General features: G+C 39.0%; 1 protein-coding gene across 2 annotated transcripts in view; it reads right to left on the bottom strand.

The window, feature by feature from the left end:
• Positions 1–642: 642 nt before the first annotated feature.
• tbkbp1 (TBK1 binding protein 1) overlaps positions 643–19,952 on the bottom strand; it is a 62,683-nt gene continuing 43,373 nt past the window's right edge. Inside the window, exons 7-11 of one of the 2 annotated variants that reach the window (XR_008365626.1) lie at positions 16,283–16,344; positions 12,325–12,440; positions 10,025–10,827; positions 2,860–3,593; positions 643–2,105 (exon numbers count right to left, since the gene is read on the bottom strand). Coding sequence is in view for 1 of the 2 variants with exons in the window: in XM_053511619.1 (XP_053367594.1) it covers positions 3,462–3,593; positions 10,025–10,827; positions 12,325–12,440; positions 16,283–16,344 (1,113 nt within the window). In the remaining variant the exon portion in view is untranslated. Of the gene's footprint in view, positions 3,594–10,024; positions 10,828–12,324; positions 12,441–16,282; positions 16,345–19,952 lie in introns of both variants that reach the window. The other variant, XM_053511619.1, reaches the window with a different exon arrangement.

Below are 19,952 nucleotides of genomic sequence, written 5' to 3'. Positions count from 1 at the left end.
AGAAGTGTATGACTTTCTGACACAAGTGTAGAATTGTAAGAACAATATCAGCTGATTTCACCTCCCAAGACTCAGAGGCACAGCTCTGGTAAAGAACGCTTTGCAACATGCACTATTTTGGAAGAAAAAGAGTGCACTCTCTTTTTATATAGATAGGAGTATATACATATGCACCCACCTACCAACCAGTTTATTATACAGAAATATCTGTACGCTTGCCAACTCATGCAGCCAATGTATAAAATATGATTCAGTCATGTAAATGAACAGTCCATAGAATAAAAAGAAGAAAAAAAAGTATGGGACAAAAGCTTCAGTCAAACTGTGATTACAGTCACTTTTGACTGACTCTTGAGAATAAAATTGTTGGTCAGATGAGAATTGCAGAGTGGTTCAAAGTGACATACAGTACATGTTAAATTCATTTACAAAAGTATCATCAGAAAAGAATCTCGAAAAGCAGAGAGATCAAACCTGTCCACTCCTTGAAGCCAAAACTAGGAATTTGACACTAAACTGGAATTTCTGGCTTATTAATACTGGTAAGAACATTAACCATATACTGTATAGTATATCTAGTAAATACTCTATAAATAGATGGATTGTTTCTTTTGTAATAAAAAATGACAACCAAAAGCAAAATGAGTGCATGTTCCATTTTATTTACCATTTTATTTACAGAAACAATAAAATATGCCACATTATACATTTATTTTAAATATTTATTTTTATAGAATTCTTGAGGTCAATCCTTTCTATCACAAAAATATGTCTATGACTATCTAACTCTTTAGTGCTCTCTCTGCTCTCACAGATTTGGCGACTGATCGCTCTGTTCCTGTGAATGATATTTTGCAGTACATGATAACAGAAGCCATATTCACAAAGTCTTGTCCCCTGAGTTATTTAAAAATATCACAAAGTAGTCACACACCAAACGACAGGGCTAGAAGAGAAGAAGATCCAGAGAGGACTTGCATTTTTATTTTTTTTTAACTGAGAAGTAAGGTTTAAGGATGAGAAACATCAGCAATAGCTCTTTAAATAACTCCCGAGTTAACTCTTGTGAATAATGGCTTACAATTTGCTTTGTTTCTACACTGTTGGACTCTGAGCTTTAAAAATTTGTGAGAATTGTATGTGGTGTTGTGTGATTGTATAGCAGTCACCCTGCACATGCACCGGTCTGCACAACCTAGCCACAAGATAAAAACATTAGGTTTTGCACTTTACCCAATATGAAGATGATATGCTTGATTGGAAGTTGGTCATAGTTTTTAGTCAAGATATAAACCTATTTTTCCTCGATCTATTTCGTTGACGATCACTGCGTACTGTTTCTTGAATGTTCATATCACCACACTAACTCGTCATCTTAATAAAACATGATAAACAGTGTATTTCTCCGCCATGGGGCTACTAAACTGTCTTTCATAATTTTCTTTTTATAAGTGTGCCAGTGCATTTAGACCAGCGGTCTTTCCTTGCCATGTGACAGCCGGAGTCTGCTTATATCTATATCTGGGTGTGTGAATTAGGCTTTACAGATGTGATTACAATGTTCTACAGGGTGTCCCAAAAGTCTCTATACATAGGAAATTTTGATTTTTTTCCCCTTCGAATCACCCTCTACATGATTGCCATTTCTGTGTTGAAACACACAGTCATTTCTCTCAATTGTGACAAACTTGTGTTAACACGTCCGGAGTTATGATTTCACTTTTGATGCGCTTCTATACTTGATCTCTGTTCTGTATCTTGTCCTTGTACACTATGGCCATGAAAATTAATACACTGCCATCTTCTTTTGTCATTAAAAAAATAATAATATTCAGTTTGGTAAAAGTTGTTCATTTCCTCTATGTATTTTGAATTTTGGGACACCCTGTCCTTTGTCTCTTTAGCAGTTATGTCTACTGGCATTTACTCACACTGGTAATTGAACTGCACAAAAAGGGACCCATTCTAGACAGAGCATCCAGAGATGGAAATAATTAACTGCATCCTTGTCTTTGCCTTGGCATGTAATTCATGGTTCCTGTAGCAAACTTTCTTTTTGCTGTTCAGAAGCTATTTCCTCCACCTCGGGCTTGCAATATGTCTATCTATATACATAAGAAATTTTACAATTTAATACACTTAAATAGTTTTAAATACAGATCAAGTACATTTATAGTACATAAAGCATTTCGATACAACAGCTCTGAAATTTGGTCAAAAAAAGGATCCTTATTTCGTCAAGTACATCTTAGATGCATCCATACTAATAACTGATTAATTCACTGGAAAATGAGTCAGCTTCAGGGTGCTGACTCTTTAGGAAAAAGACGATGTTTGTGCAGTAAGTGGAATAACCATGAAAGTCATATTAATGCTGCATTAAACATCATCATTTTTAGTCTTGTTACGTCTAGGAACGTAAAACCCTTCAAACCACCCTTCAAGTCCTTCATCCAAGTATGATTAATATGATGCAGTATGAGTGATATTCATTGCTCTTTAGTTAGGTATCAGCAGCTGTTGTTTGCTTGGAATTGTTAGAATCATGGATTTTATGTTCTGTTAGTATTCTTTTTTTTTTTTTACTTTAATTTCTTTATTATAGAACTTTGTATACAGGAAGACAAACAATGGATGCAGTTCCAAGTTGACATATTATGCGTTTTTATATAATGTACTACATACATCAATATGTCTATTTTTGTTAAAGGGACATTCTGTCAGTCCAAGGTGTAATTAAGAGAGTTTTTAAGAATATTAAAAATAAATAAAATCTATACTGTATGTTTTTGCCTTAGTGTTAGTAATATTTAAATTGAAAATGAAGAGTTTATATAAAGTGCTGAAATTTAGACTTACATACAAATGTAGTCATCGGCCTGAAGAATATATTGACACTTTCTTAAAAGGCCGTGATGTCCTGCCCTGCAGGACGCCGTCTTCACTAAATTTACACAGACTTTATTCAGTCATTATGAAGTTTAACTGTTTGTGTGTCTTTTGGATGCACCTGAACGGGAAATTACAGTTTCAAATAACAGAATGAGCAAACACAGCAAAAAATTAAATAAATAAATAACTGAAATTAATTATTCAAATAAAATGCCTCATGGTTTTTATATGTCTGGCTGGAGCCAGAGAAACAATGTGGTTATTGCGGGTTATCGGTTTGTGACTGTTTTAATGTCTACTAAGGACAGTCGGCTTGGGATGTCTGAGATTTGGCGTTCAAATAGATAGTAGTTAAAAGAATTTATTTAAGCCAACATTATGTTTGGAAGGTGTTGTAAGGAAGGTGTTGTAAGTTGTTGTAGTGCCGTTTCTAATTATAATCGCAGGCATTACATCCCATACAATTCTGCTTATCCTTAGTGGGCAGAATTGAAAAAAGTTTCATTTTAAAATTCAAATTTTGAATGAGTGTTAAAGTGGGTTTAAGGTAAAGTGTGGTAATTGTGGTCTCAGATTTTGCTGTTCTCCAAGTGTGAGTCAATGTGCTTGATCAGGGCATCATCTGGGTAACCAACAGGAAAGATGAGTTGACAGAGTGGGCAGCTCCTCACTTCACTCTCCTCCTCAGTCTCTATCCACAGCTACAGACAGAGCAGAGATAATACTTTTGATTATAAATCCACTGCACACATAATCATATTATACCTTACATAAACCTTTTATAGTCTTTAAAATACATTTTAAGTATATTTAAAACTTTTATTCGTTTATGCTGGGGTGTTTCAATTTGTAAAGTATAATAACCTGGACTAAATGTATCCTAGTTTCATGATATCAAGTCTAAGAATCATAACAATCTAACAAAACCTGATAATCGCCAAGATTCGTTGTGTTTATAGGGAGTATAGGGAATAATTTTCACACATTAACTGGCTGTGACAGAGTCCTGATCCTAATGCCAGTGAAAGATGGAGTGGTTTGACCTCCCTGTCATCAATAAAAGCACTAAGCCAAAATTTCTGAAAGGAAATAAATATTGTGACATTAAATAAGGTTGTTGAAACCATGCCATGGTGAAGGTGCGCTATAATCAAAGATAAAAGCAGCCCAACAAGATACTTGTCAAGACATTTTTAATACCAGGCTGTGTATTTATTTAGAGAATTACTTTTCCAAAAAATCTTTGACATTGCCAGGATTTTAGCATGCTGACAGTATCACTTAAAAAAGAGTCACTGCAATGAAATGTGGAGCACTGAGCCAAAGGAAATAATAATAATAATAATAATAATAATAATAATAATAATAATAATAATAATAAACAGTGCAGGCAGCTTAAGCCGAGAGCAAACTACCCAATTTTAGTCCCCGCCCCAGCCCCAGTCCCCACATTCAGGGACTACACCTCCTAACTCAGTAACTACTAGCTCTATACTTCAGTGATGACTGTTTTTCTTATGTACAAGATCCAGCAACTTGAGTTCCTCTTTTGTGTGTGATTGGAAGTAATATTTTAAGCCATTATTTGAAGCTTGTTTGAATTTCTCAGTGCTGAATCATAAAGTATAGTGTAACATCCCCTGGGATCCATGAACCCAGTTTATTATCCATCTATTTGTGTGGGAGGTGGAGGGCAAAAAAACAAAGCGAATACACAATAAAGAACAACAATATTGCTCATATAAGATTCTATGAGAAATGACCTGACATTTCAGATACAAATAGTTGTTAGGAACAGCAAAAATAAAGACAAACGCAACATAATTCCTGCCAGTAGATGGTATAAAGATAGTTAGTATTCTTTTTATACTAGCTTTATCCTGGCTCCTGGCTCCCAAACACGGGTCTGTGTACATTTTCTCTTTGTATAAAACTTAGTCACATGATCGACAGCTTTTGTATTTATTGTCATGAGAAATTTTTGGATTTTGAATTTTGGAATCAACAACACTTTGGCAGAGAGCTCTCCAGGTGAAACACTGTGCAGTATTTTTGTATGTCTTGACTGTGAATGAACCAAAGGAATAAACATGTCATTCCTAGCATGTACTGTAAATAGGTCGGGAATTTAATGATATTTGATAATCATCTAGATGTTTACGTAAAAGGTTGCAAACTTTTCGGAGAGTCCCTGCCAGGCACAAAGGGTATAACAACCTTTGGGGTATGGAACTTGACTGTGAGTGACAGTACATATGCCATGATTAACTCTGAAAGTGGAAGTACACTGCTATCAAACATACTGTATTTTACGGTAAATGCGGTCTTTATTTAATCTGTATAGTTCTTGAACATTGCGTACTTCCTGTGGGTAGTGCCTCGTCTATAAACAAAATGGACAGTCTTATTATGTATGTCTTTAGTTTTGAGAGTCACCAACAGTCAAAATCAAATTACATATGTGTTTAAAAACACTTTATAATTTTATAAATACAATAATCCTGATTCTGTTTTTTTATATACAATGCACATTAGAAGGATGTACTGTTACTCCTAGCTCAACAGTAAAAGACCTGGGCGTGATATTAGACAGTAACATGTCCTTTGAAAATCATATTTCCAATATCACAAAAACAGCCTTTTTCCATCTTAGAAATATCGCCAAACTTAGGAGCATCCTATCCGTATCTGATGCAGAAAAGCTAGTTTATGCATTCATGACCTCCAGACTGGACTATTGTAATGCATTACTGGGTGGTTGTCCTGCATCCTCAATAAACAAGCTTTAGTTAGTCCAAAATGCAGCCGCCAGGGTTCTCACTAGATCCAGAAAATATGATCATATAACCCCAATATTATCATCCCTGCACTGGCTACCTGTTTAGTTTAGAATGAATTACAAAATAGTATTACTTAAACCTTATAACCTTAAATGGTTTAGCTCCCACATACCTAACCAGTCTTCTGATACGCTATAATCCACCACGCTCCTTAAGATCACAAAACTCTGGACTTCTGGTAGTTCCCAGAATTTCAAAATCTACAAAAGGGGGTAGGGCTTTTTCATATTTAGCTCCAAAACTTTGGAACAGCCTTCCAGACAATGTTCGGGGCTCAGACACAGTTTCCCAGTCTAAAAGTAGACTCAAGACGCATCTCTTTAATCTGGCATACGCGTAACTCATCCCATAATCTCATACTCCAGTTCACCTATCCTGAATGGCAACTACGCTAATTCTCTCCATCTGTTCTGTATTTTTCTACCCATCCTGAGACACCTGGAGATTGTGCCAGCTTCAGTAGACAAAGGCCAACCCTGCGAGGATCCTGAGGCATCCAGAGAAGGACCAGCTCCAGCTGGATTCTGCTTTATGATGGTTTGGAGCTACACATGCTGCTCCTGTGCTCCCAGTGCTCCAGACCCAATCTGCCCCCTGCACCTGCTGACTCATCCCTGTGCTGAACTGGACTTCTTCTTCTTCTTCTTTGTCTTTCGGCTGTTCCCTTTCAGGGGTCGCCACAGCGAATCATCTGCCTCCATCTAACCCTATCCTCTGCATCCTCTTTTCTCACACCAACTAACTTCATGTCCTCTCTCACTGCATCCATAAATCTCCTCTTTGGTCTTCCTCTAGACCTCCTGCCTGGCAGTTCCAACCTCAGCATCCTTCTACCAATATATTCACAATCTCTCCTCTGAACATGCCCAAACCACCTCAATCTGGCCTCTCTGACTTTATCTCCAAAACATCTAACGTGGGTTGTCCCTCTGATAAACTCATTCTTAATCCTATCCATCCTTGTCACTCCCAAAGAGAACCTCAACATCTTTAGCTCTGCTACCTCCAACTCTGCCTCCTGTCTTTTCTTCAGCGCCACTGTCTCTAAGCCGTAGAGCATCGCTGGTCTCACCACTGTCCTGTGCACCTTTCCTTTCATTCTCGCTGATACTCTTTTATCGCACAACACACCTGACACTTTTCTCCACCCATTCCAACCTGCCTGTACCCGCCTCTTCACCTCCTTTCCACACTCCCCGTTGCTCTGGACCGTTGACCCCAAGTACTTAAAATCCTGCACCTTCTTTACCTCTGCTCCCTGTAGCCTCACCGATCCTCCTGGGTCACTCTCATTTACACACATGTATTCCGTCTTGCTGCGGCTAACCTTCATTCCTCTGCTTTCCAGAGCATACCTCCACCTCTCCAAATTTTCCTCCACCTGTTCCCTGCTCTCGCTACAGAGCACAATGTCATCTGCAAACATCATAGTCCATGGGGACTCCTGTCTTACCTCATCTGTCATCCTGTCCATCACCAGAGCAAACAAAAAGGGGCTTAGAGCTGATCCTTGATGCAGACCCACCTCCACCTTAAACTCTTCTGTCACACCTACAGAAGAGTTTAGACATCTTACCACTGTCTTACAGCTCTCATACATGTCCTGCACCACTCTAACATACTTCTCTGCCACTCCAGACTTCCTCATACAATACCACAGCTCCTCTCTTGGCACCCTGTCATACACTTTCTCTAAATCTAAAAAGACACAATGCAACTCCCTGTTACCTTCTCTGTACTTCTCCGCCAGCATCCTCAAAGCAAATACTGCATCTGATGTACTCTTTCTAGGCATAAAACCATATTGCTGCTCACAAATGCTCACCTCTGCCCTTAACCTAGCTTCCACTACTCTTTCCCACAGCTTCATTGTCTGGCTCATTAGCTTTATACCTCTATAATTGCCACAGCTTTGCACATCTCCCTTGTTCTTAAAAATTGGCACCAATACACTTCTCCTCCATTCCTCTGGAATCCTCTCACTCTCCAAGATCTTGTTAAACAAACTTGTCAAAAACTCTACTGCCACCTCTCCCAAGCACTTCCATACCTCCACAGGTATGTCATCAGGACCAACAGCCTTTCCACTCTTCATCCTCTTCAACGCCCTTCTCACCTCACTTCTACCAATATTTGCTACTTCCTGTTCCCCAACAGTCACCTCTTCTACTCTTTGTTCTCTTTCGTTTTCCTCATTCATCAACTCCTTAAAGTACTCCTTCCATCTTCCCATCACCCTCCTGGCATCTGTCAGTACATTTCCATCTCTATCTTTAATCACTCTAACCTGCTGCACATCCTTCCCATCTCTATCTCTCTGCCTTGCCAACCTGTACAGATCCCCCTCTCCCTCCTTACTGTCTAGCCTAGCATACAAGTCCTCATATGCTCTTTGTTTGGCCTTTGCCACCTCTACCTTCACCTTACTCTGCATCTCCCTGTACTTCTGTCTACTCTCTTCAGTCCTCTCAGTGTCCCACTTCTTCTTAGCTAGCCTCTTTCCCTGTATACACTCCTGGACTTCCTCATTCCACCACCAAGTCTCCTTGTCCACTTTCCCCTTACCTGATGATACACCAAGTACCCTCCTACCTGTCTCCCTGATCACATTGGCTGTAGTTGTCCAGTCAACTGAAAGCACCTCCTGACCACCCATAGCCTGTCTCAACTCCTCCCTAAAGACTTCACAACATTCTTCCTTTTTCAGCTTCCACCACTTTGTCCTCTGCTCTGCCTTTGTCCTCTTCGCCTTCCTCACCACCAGGGTTATTTTGCACACCACCATTCTGTGTTGTCTGGCTACACTCTCCCCTACCAACACTTTGCAGTCACTGATCTCTTTCAGGTTACAACGTCGACACAAGATGTAGTCGACCTGAGTGCTTCTGCCTCCACTCTTATATGTCACCCTATGTTCCTGCCTCTTCTGGAAGAAAGTATTTACCACTGCCATTTCCATCCTCTTTGCAAAGTCCACCACCATCTGTCCTTCTACATTCCTGTCCTGAAGACCAAACCTGCCCATCACATTTTCATCACCTCTGTTCCCTTCCCCAACATGTCCATTGAAGTCTGCACCAATCACCACTCTCTCCCCTCTGGGGATGCTCTGCATCACTTCATCTAACTCACTCCAGAATTTCTCCTTCTCTTTTAACTCACATCCTACCTGTGGGGCATAACCACTAACAACATTGAACATTATCCCTTCAATTTCCAGCTTCAGACTCATCACCCTATCTGATACTCTCTTCACCTCTAGAACATTCCTTACAAACTCCTCTTTTAGAATAACTCCTACTCCATTTCTTTTCCTATCCACACCATGGTAAAACAATTTGAACCCTGATCCTAAGCTTCTAGCCTTGCTCCCTTTCCACCTGGTCTCCTGTACACACAGTATATCCACCTTTCTTCTCTGCATCATATCAACCAACTCTCTTCCCTTCCCTGTCATGGTCCCAACATTCAAAGTCCCCACTATCACTCCTAAACTCTTGCCTTTCCTCTTCTCTCTCTGCTTACGAACACGCCTTCCTCCTCTTCTTCTTCGACCAACAGTAGCCCAATTTCCACCAGCACCCTGTAGGTCAACAGCACCAGTGGCGGTCGTTGTTAACCCGGGCCACGACCGATCCGGTATGGGAATTATATTCTTGATTCGCATCATTGATTTGGCAAATGTTTTACGTCGGATGCCCTTCCTGACACAACCCTCTGCATTTATCCAGACTTGGGACTGGCACAAGAAGACACTGGATTGCGCCCCCCCGTGGTTGCATTTCAACCACGGGGTTGGACTTCATGTTAGTTTAAATAATTTCTGTTATATTGTACTTTCAGCTGCATAACACACATGATGTTATATCATTTCTATCTGTTATCACCCTGATTGAGTCTGGTTCCTCTCAAGGTTTCTTCCTATTGCCATCTCAGGGAGTTTTTCCTTGCCACTGTCGCCGTCACCCTTGGTGCTCATCAGAGACATTTTATTCATTCATCTCATTATTATCTAGACACATTTTTCTCACACAATTCATTATCATCATTATAATTATATAAAGATGATATAATACCATCATTCTAATTTTTTTTATTATTATTTTTTAATGAATTTCTTTTATTTTTGTGAAGCTGCTTTGAGACTATGACCATTGTTGAAAGCGCTATATAAATAAAATTGAATTGAATTGAATTGAACATTAGTGGTGACTGGTTCTGCTGGTTCCAAAGGTTAAATACTTAACCACATTTTTTTCCAGTTATCAAACAGAGATTTGTTGCCTACTTACATTAATGGAAGGCCAGGACTGGGCATGTTCTGCATGCAGGTATCCAGGGGAGTGGCAGCTTAAGGTGTTGGGGCGAGCTGGAATAGGAAAAGCTGAACAGGAAGCAGGGCCTCTCATGCTGGCGGTTGGTCCAGAAGTCCCCAGTGTTCGTGGGGGACTGATGGGGTGAGGGCAGGTCCACTCTTCCTCATCCTCTGAAGAGTGTGGTGGCTGGGCAGAGGTATGTAGTGTTGCAGGAGATGGTTGCGACTCATAATGCAGATGTGACAATTCTGCATGCTGGAAAGAAAGCTCTCTGGTATGTCTAGGGGATTCAGCCATACCTCCTTCCCCTCCCATGGTCTGAATCCCAGGCTGGGAGCTTCGCCTTTGGGCCAGCATATGGCCATGCTGCTGCTGTTGTTGCTGTTGCTGCTGCTGTTTATGGTAGCTCTCAACATAAGGACGAGGCTTAGGCAAAGTGGAGACTGGGTCAAGGGTGAATCGTGGTGGACGTTGATAGGCTGAAGGGTCTGCAACTTCTGAGTAACTGCGGCGTCCTTGAAAACTGGCCCTCAGGTGCTGAGTGGGGGGTCTGCAGGTGTAGGAAGCCGGACCATCGTTAAGTTCGGGAAGGGGTGAGCGGCGGTGCATGTCCGGAGAGAGACGCTGCAGCACTGGAGAACGACGCTGCTGAATCGGGGAATGGTGCTGCTGAATCGGGGAATGACGCTGTTGGATGGGGGAGTGGCGTTGCTGGATGGGGGAGTGGCGTTGTGGAACAGGTGAGTGCCTCTGATGAGGTACAGGAGAATGACGTTGAACTAAACATAAAAGAAAAAAAAGTAACACAAATGTTTAATAAACGTCTTTTTTTTTCACCTCTGTAATATATTGTTGCATTTCATTGCATTACGAATTGTGTTTCATTATAACATCTGTATGATTTTCCAGAAAGATTCTTTTTAATAAGAATAAAGAAATATTCTTTTAAATTTGCAGTTAATTGTAATGAATGGATATCTTAATATTTATTTAATTAATTGAATGATTTTGAGGACACCAGCAGAGACTCAATAAATACAAGCAGGTTTCCTATGTGAAATGGAGCCTAGTTTCAGTAAAAGTGTTATGGAAATAGAGTTTTATTTTGGAGAAAAGTAAGTCTGTGATCAGACTGAGCTACAGGAGCAAAAACACTGATTTTTAAATAACCACTTCCTTTGTTCCATGAGCTTCCAACTCAGGTGTTTAGTAATTTTAGTAAGTGCGAAAAAAAAATCTTCCATTCGCACGACTGTATTTAGTTAATTATTCACCATAGTAATGTACAAGTGCGGAAGAAAAACTCAAGGTACTGAAAGTATGCTCATTGTTTTACTACTCAAACCAGTTAATGTTTCAAAATATCAGGACTGGAACTTAATAAAAACCTGTGCACTTACGAATGTGTAATGTTTCATTAGAATGACTCATAGAAGCACACACAGCACTCTAAATGACTTCCCCTTTCTCCTGTGTTTCTTTTTTTAGCTTTCATCATTTTTCCAAATCATGTGTGGGTGAGCTTCATCTCAGCCAACAATTTCTTTGATTTTCTTTGAATAACCTTTACACATCTGGCTGCAACTGGCAGTAAAACAAGAGTCAGTTTAACTCGCATGGAAAATACATAATCGATGAAATTTATTTCGATCTGACAGAGATGTGACAATTGAACCAGAGGCTACTAATAGCATACGCAGAGCTTCCTGCAAGAGAGATAGCAATCATTTATTGACAGAGAGCATCACCACCAACTTTGAATCTGTAGCAGTTTTTCACTATCTTTGCTTCTGCTTTTGGTCTGGTTTCCTTTATCAAAGGGGAAACAGCATTTTTGGTTGTGCGGTTGGGTGCAGAAGTTTAAACAGATAAGGAGTCAGTTGTTTATGCTTTCAGGAGGAGGCTTTTACAGCAAACACTAAACAGTCTATAGAAATATACAATCTTAAACCAGCTATTACAGAATGCGCTTACAATACTTCACCTCCATGGGAGTACCACAATTTATTGAATTCGCATGAATTACATTTTTATTTTTATAGCAACAACAACAGTTTCAGAGAAATCTGGATGTGAATTTCTATTTGGATGAATTTACATAATTCTCTGTTAGGGATGCTCATTATGAGCACAGTGATGATGGAAATACGCGGCACGGTACGCCATAAGCCATTTGAATGAGTCACAACGAGCATCATCCGCTCTTGCATTGTCTCACCCGGCGCCCGCGGAGATTAAGCCTAGAATACTAATGAGTCTTGATGAGTATTTGGTACCTGGGCTAGTGTCGTCCTGTGAGGCTTTCCTCAGGATCTCGGTCTGTTTCGTTGTCAGTGCCTGCAGTCTGCTAAGCTCCTCAGTCAGCTCAGTGTAGGCTAGAGCCAGATTCACTCTGAAACAGAGAAATGGGGGCGTATATGGTTGAACTTTGTGACTGCTAGAGATCATATTTACACTCCACAGAAAAACTGAGAACTCGCCATCCAAACCATAGAAACATAGGTGAAGTAGTGCTGAAATGAAATTTTTACATAGAAAAAAATAGCATAAGTTTGTTTCGTACATAGCGGTAAATTACAGGAGTCTGGTAAGAATAGCAATTGAATTACAGCTACACACGCACACTTTTTCAAATCAGTATGATGCCAACTTCCTTCACCATGGCAACCAAGCAGCAGCACAACCATTGTCAATTTGCTCAACATCTCTGTTATCATCAATACAGCAGCGGAGCAAACTGCACTCCACCACATCATTTAGATTACAATCTTCTTGTCCATTTGCACTCTGTGATCCTTTTATTAGAATCTGAAACATTAGTCATTTTATAAACATCTAAAACCAGATGCAACCCTGCTACCCTTTTGCGGTTAAAAAAAAAAATACACAAAAAACAAAAAACACTCAGATAGTTGTTGCCAATTAACCGCTTAGTACAGTGTGTATGCAAATGAATCATTATCTCACTTCTAGTCTAACCTAAAGATGCATCAAAGATTAGGGTTGAGATGACTTGTCATTAAAGAAAATAAAAATAAGAGAGGGGGAGATAGGTATGAAGATTGCACTAGACTGAAATTCCATCTGTCATCAGATCACTTTTATCTGATCATTTTTAAACCAATTTCACACAAACCACCAGAGGTTTGCAATAAAAAGGCAGTTCTCTACTCATAGCTCCTCCGATGGTGTCAGATAAGATGCTGTGGGGAGAATTCAGTCTGACTTGGCATGTAAGCAAGTGCAAGCAAGCAAAACAGCATGCTCTTTTTTCCCCATTTTCAACCTTGTATTCTCACAGGAGGTTAATTAGCGTAGTTGACAAACGATTCATTATTGTTGACAACTAACGTTCTTCTACAGAGCATTCACCTCAGTTACTGAGGGCTAGTCTTTAACAAACTAAGCACTGCAAAAACAGTATCCATCAGTGTTCTCACTCCCAGTAATAGTCACATGCAATAAAAAAAATATAAAACAGGGAGTTAATAAAAGCTATATATGTAAAATAGAATTAAGGACTATATGATTTATTGCATTTTCCTTTGTGCTTAGTGACTTTAAAATACTAATTACCTACAAACTTTCTTTGCAATAACTAATAGATTACATTCGGGCATAAAAAAACAGATAACCTGAAACAGCTTTGTGAAGGAGAAACCCAGGCAACACACTTCTCAGGCAAACAGACATTTAATATTCAATGAGGAAGTCTTATTCGGTGCATGCAAAAACTTGCTAAAGCTAAATGTCAGGAGTGCGTGCAGGTCAGCGCAGAATCAGAGCCAACCTATAGCTATTGCAACAAGCTGAACTGCGTAGAGTTTACTGCCTTACTCTGCGCAGTGAATATTACACAGATTAATGCTATTAGTCATACAAGCAAAAAGATGCATCATGCAAGCTACTCTGCTGTTGTTCTGTAAGCTGTACATTAGAACCTTACTCTTACCGTAGTGCTCATCGTGTCCCAGCACTGCTGCCCTGGCCATCTGGGCAACCCACATGCCAGTCTACACACTCACGCTAAACGGGAATGATCAGGGCTCTGAGTCTCTCCTCATTCTGTCATCAAACTGTCTATAGAGAGACACTCAAAGGATCTGTGAAGCTTATTGCTTAATGTTTTAGACAAAGTGTGACTTTTCACACTTTGACACGTGTGCACACGCGCACACACAGACACACACACATACACACAGACACACACACACATACGCAGACACAAGCATTTACTGACAGTCTTTTACTTCACCACCAGGTTAGCGCACCTGGAAGTCTCTGAAAGTGTGAACTCTCTCTGATAAATGTGTGAATTGCTGCATTGCAGAGAAAGTTCGTGCCATCACACCTTGTCTGTCAGCCTAAAACTAGTGGGTATAAAGTATGTTTTACAACTTCTATAGATGATCTATAAAATGAAGAGTCATGTTTCTGTACTCAGTCACTTTATAGATCATCTATAGGAGGTTCCACAACGCATAAGCATGCATGCCCACACAAACCAGGACCGGTACGCAGACTCGCACTCACATGCAGAATCATGACTCTTCATGTTTCTGCATGTGAGTGCGAGTGTGCGTATACCGGTGCTGGTTTGTGTGGGCATGCATGCTTATGCGTTGTGGAACCTTTGAAATGATATGGACGAGACTAGGAATGTATGCGTGTGGGAAGCTGATTTGAGAGGGCCGCCTGAGCTGTACAGTATATGACCTTTGCTCTTAATCGAGAAGTTTAAATTTTGTTTACTTGACACTGACAGATGTTGCCTCACAAGCTGTATATCTTGCATTCCTGAATAAAACATGAATATCAAATTGGTCCAACAATCTCAGTTAGCACAGCCCACACTCCGTTGCCTACAATCTATTCACACACCGAAATCAAGCACTTGTGACAGCCTAGCTGTTATTATCTCATACTGGAGAAAGAACAAATACAAACAGAACAGAACATTTGGATGATAAATTATACCCAAACTGTGTGTGTGTGTGAAAATATTCAAATAAGAACCTATTGTCTTTACAATCAGTAAAGGATTTTATAGTGCCAAGGAGAAGACTTTCTATGAAGAATGCATTTGCTGTGTAAGTCAATATCATGTGAAATGTAATGACGTGCTGTGATGCCATGTATACATCTGCTGTTGGAATCACCTGGTAGTTGCATTATTATAAACATGTCTCTTTTTACATCTTTTTACAAGCACAAAGAGTTTCCGTTCAGAAAAAAAAAACAAAAGATCAGAATGCATCAGGTCAGGAAGTACACAAAATCTCAAACTTAATTATATATATATATTTTAGTTTTATTACAGTGTGCATTTTGTAAAAAAAAAAATACAATACCTAAAATCAACCTATAATAAAATATATTCTAAAGTTGAGGGGTAACCTGTGTTTCTAATTCTATTCTCAAAAAATGGTGATAAAAATTGTTCTGCGAAAAATGTTAGGACTGCTTGCTGTGATTTATTCCGTTAATCTGCATGTGGTTTGAGAAAAATTCACCAAAATTTAGCAGATTTACAGGAAAATGCCCATTTCTGTTAAGAATGTCTTTTTTTTTTGAATAATAATAAAAAAAAATCACCAACCACAAACCACAGAAAAAACATTTCAAGAAAAATTAGAAAAAAAAAATCTTGTCACCAGCTCTGACCATTTACATTAAATGCCAGCACTTACAAGAACTGGCTTTGCGATTCAGACAGAGAAGACGAAGAGAAAGGGGAAGCCGCTGCAAAATTTTGAGGTGAGCGAGGTGGAAAAGGAGTGGGTTTCTAACTACACATCTCTGTCAAATGCGTACTTTCAATTTTTTCATATTTTCTCCGTCATCCAGCAAATGCCAAGCTGTTTAGGGAGAGGAAAACAGAGAGAAGAACAACTCTCACAGTGGAACTAAAGGCTTTTTTTAAAGCCTGTATGTAAATCTTGAGGAAGGATATGAACGTTTTAAGCCACTGCTACAAAACCGTGACAGGGGCTTTGTGGTTTTTAAGGTACTATCTTTGTCAGAAACCATAGTGCCCTCTACTGCTTGAAATAACACTTACTGGGTGACGCAGATACTCTGACAAACTGTGTATGATTAGCACGACACTGAAGGCACTGAACTGCTTCTAAAACTTCAAATCCTCAATTTGGAGAAAATGTGGTAAAGCTTGTTAACTGCAGTTTGTATTACTGTAACTGCTTTGAAATAAGGATGGTATACATAATTACTTACTGTTCATCTCCCACCTTCTTTATCCATTCCATGTCACACTGGGCACAAGTGGAGCTCACGTCCTGCAACACATGCAAACACAAAAAACGCACATCACAGCCTCATGTGCAACAAACGCACATGTAAAACACACAGGGGGCAAAGAGCCTGTTTGGATAAAACTGAGAGAATGACATACAGTGGAACCTCAGTTCACGAACGGCCCAGGGTACGACGAAATCGATTAGAAGATTAGCCTAAAATTTCTCTATCTCTGTTCACGAACACCTCCCTGGAATACGACCCAGAACCCGCCATCCCAAGCTGCCGCTATCAGCTGAACAAGGACATGAGTGCGTCACCCAGCATCAGTTTTGATCAGTCCACGATCATGAATCGCACACATAATAAAATTATTTTGTGCAAAGTGAAGTGATATCCAAGCCTTTGCAGAGAAGAATCATCTGAACAAAACTCTGTAGAGTACTACGCCTTATAACGATAACGTGGTGCCACATACAGTATGAACCAAAGGATTCCGTCTACGACTTAATCGAGTTATGACCAGAACATAGGAACAAATTAAGTTTGTGAACCGGGGTTCCACTGTAAATACTTTGTAAATGCTGCACAAACCTCTCACAAACGTTGCCCATTTTGTGTGTTTCTTTTGTGTCTTAACTTAGAAATAAAGCATGACAGGACACATTCTTATAGGAAAATAATCACTGTTGGGGTGGTGTGTCATAGTCTGATACAAGATGGAGTCACACTTACCAGCCTGAAGGGGATTATTTTTTAATAGGAATAGGTCAAGGATTTTGTCAGTGCTAGCAATTACATCATACAACTTCTCTTTTCCCAATTCCCCTCCATCCCGCCTAGTTAATGATATAAAAACCTTGTTATGTTCTCGAAAAAAATTGTCTCTCCTTAAAAGCATTCCATGGTGAATATTTTACTGTCACAAAGAGCTGAAACTGGAGACTCCTTTCATAATTGTTATATATATATATATACTGTATATAAGAAAGCTTCACCATATCAGCAGTTACAAAACTTTTTATATGTTAATTATTAGTCTTTGTTTCAATGAAGGGTCTGCTGGGAAAGCTGTGCTGTTATCGAGAATGAATGTCTAATGAGATCTAAGAAATCAACAGCACTGTGGTATAAACTATTTTGAAGAAGGACCTTTTGACTATTATAGAAGTGAAGAGGAAACAACTCAGAAAAAAAGCAGAAGAACATCAACTAAAGCAGAAGTTTTGTCTGGTTTTAGCATTTATGCAAAACATGAGGAAGGATATCAATATTTTAAGGCACTCTAATGAAAGCTTGATAGGAGCTATGAACGTATAACATTTGTCAAAAGCGCTAAATACAATTTTAAACCAGAGGACAAAAGTTTCGGTTCTAGTATGAGCTTTAGTAAAACTACATTTTAAAAACATTAAAATGATTGTGCAGCATTGTGGATATGTATTACAGTTATCGAATTTATGCTCACGTCATTCTTGTTATATGCAATGCTAAAAATTATAAATGCTACATATGACTTACCAGTATGGCACCATAAAATGTGATTGATTACAATTTATTGCTGTATGTAAGATTTAGGTAACATAGAGTAGCCAACGATAATTGATTTGATACGGCTGTAGAGGAACAGTACAGTACTTTTCTGTTAGAGAATTACAGTTATTACACTGCTGTTAGCATGTCTCCAGATGATGTTTTACTTTGCGACGTCTCAGTAATGTAACAAGTTACACTTTGTGGTTTATTAATTTTTTTATAGAACTCTTGTGTGTGACATCAAGCCGGATATAAAACCAAACTAGCTGCCATTTTGTTCGCCCATCTGTCTGTGGATTTACCATGCAGGACAGTTGTTGTGCGTAGGGAATGCCGCAAAAAATGCGAGGTCAAAAACCTGGAAGATGGTTTTATCAGTTTCCCATTGCCGAAAAACAAAATGTGTGGAATCAGCCATCCAGCAGTGAGATGAGGCCAATCCTGATTAAAGACGAGCCCCTGTTGATGTCCCAGGTGCTTGTGTAGTGACCAATTTACCTCATATATCTCATCATGAAGCAAATAACTGGTAAATTTAACACAGTAAATATCAATTACACATGAGTGTATTTAAGTATATGCAAGGGCTAAATTGAGCTGGGACTGTTGCAATGTTTTCATTAGTGTTAATGAGCTTCTCAGAGTATTCATTTAGCATTTGCTCGATTTTTAATTGAATTTTGAATCTTAAAATAGGTGGATACTTTTCCAAACAATTTTTTCAAAACACTGCTTTTAGCATATGCACCAGACAAATAGAGCACAGATAGCAGAGTGACAGGAGGACAGCAAGGTAGGGACAAAAACTGGTGTGTTTAATAACAGAATGTAAACTATACTGATATTCTCCTTAAAAAATGATTAGATATTACCAAATGATGGGTTCAGTAAAACCCGTGTAGGTAAATTTAGCCAATGATTCATCATTACAGTATTTGGCTTGGCGGTATTATCTGTGGCACGCATGACTGCCAGACAGAATGGGGAATGTTCTGATTGTGGATCACATGACTGCAAGAGCTTTGGTGCTGAGCTTTTCCAGTGAAGCATACAATCCAAAGACTTAAACAGGAGTGAAAACCCCAAAAAGAACAGGAGAAATGTTGGGAAGTATTGAGTGATTCAGAATGAGCTGTTGGTCACTAAAGCAGTTCCTTAATGTAAGGTGTGAGTATGTGTTCTCATACAATGCTGTTGGAAGGTGGCAAAAGCAGAAAGCCTTGCATGGTAACTGTATGCCTATAATCTTCTAGACTTTCATTGTTTAACAAAAAAATCATAATGATCTGTGAGTTATCATTCTTTACATAAACAACATATTACTAGCCATTTATGCATTCATTGACTATATTTCCTGAACTATGCAGAGGGTGGAGGGGGGGGGGGTACTGGAGTCACACACTCAGTCAAACAAAATTGGTGTTTAGACAGCACCACTTAGCCAACAACGCAGGTGGCTAAGGGGGAACCAGAATACCTGGAGGAAACCTCCAAAGCAAATGCAAACTGCAAGTGCATATAGACCAAAGGCAAGATTCAAACCCTCAACCCTGGAGGTTTGGGGCAACAGTGCCGGCCACTGAGCCACCATGCCACACACCCTGGAGATATACTCAGTGATTTTAGCAGAAGTTAGGAGTGAATTATAATTCTGCAAAATTAGTGAAAGGATACCTCACACTGCACCAGAATAAAGCAGTTTGACTACTGATTAACAAAAGTGATATGAGTGAAGTGATAATAGCTACTTTCTTGAAAGCATAGATCCAGAGGCATGCCAAGAATAACAGGAAGCACCAATAAACAGATTCCAGTGTAATATTATCATAAATATATCTTTAGTACGGTGTAAACAACTATAATTTTTTTACTGTATTCTGTACTTTTCCACCAAAAACCACCCCCAAAATATAATAATAATAATTATTATTATTATTATAATAATTATAATAATAATAATAATTATTATTATTACTGTATTATTATTATAATAATTATTATAAAAGAAGAGAAAAGTTAGATAAATTAAACAAGGAAGATTTTGTCTCTGGCCTTTTATTTTTTGTTATAATCAGCTGCTGGAATTGAAACATTTCTTTTCTGGTTTTCTTTA

Source organism: Clarias gariepinus, chromosome 14 (assembly GCF_024256425.1).
Source record: "Clarias gariepinus isolate MV-2021 ecotype Netherlands chromosome 14, CGAR_prim_01v2, whole genome shotgun sequence".
Classification (NCBI taxonomy): Eukaryota; Metazoa; Chordata; class Actinopteri; order Siluriformes; family Clariidae; genus Clarias; species Clarias gariepinus.
The sequence above is the reverse complement of the archived record's forward strand: the minus strand, read 5'-3'. Positions and strand labels throughout refer to the sequence as shown.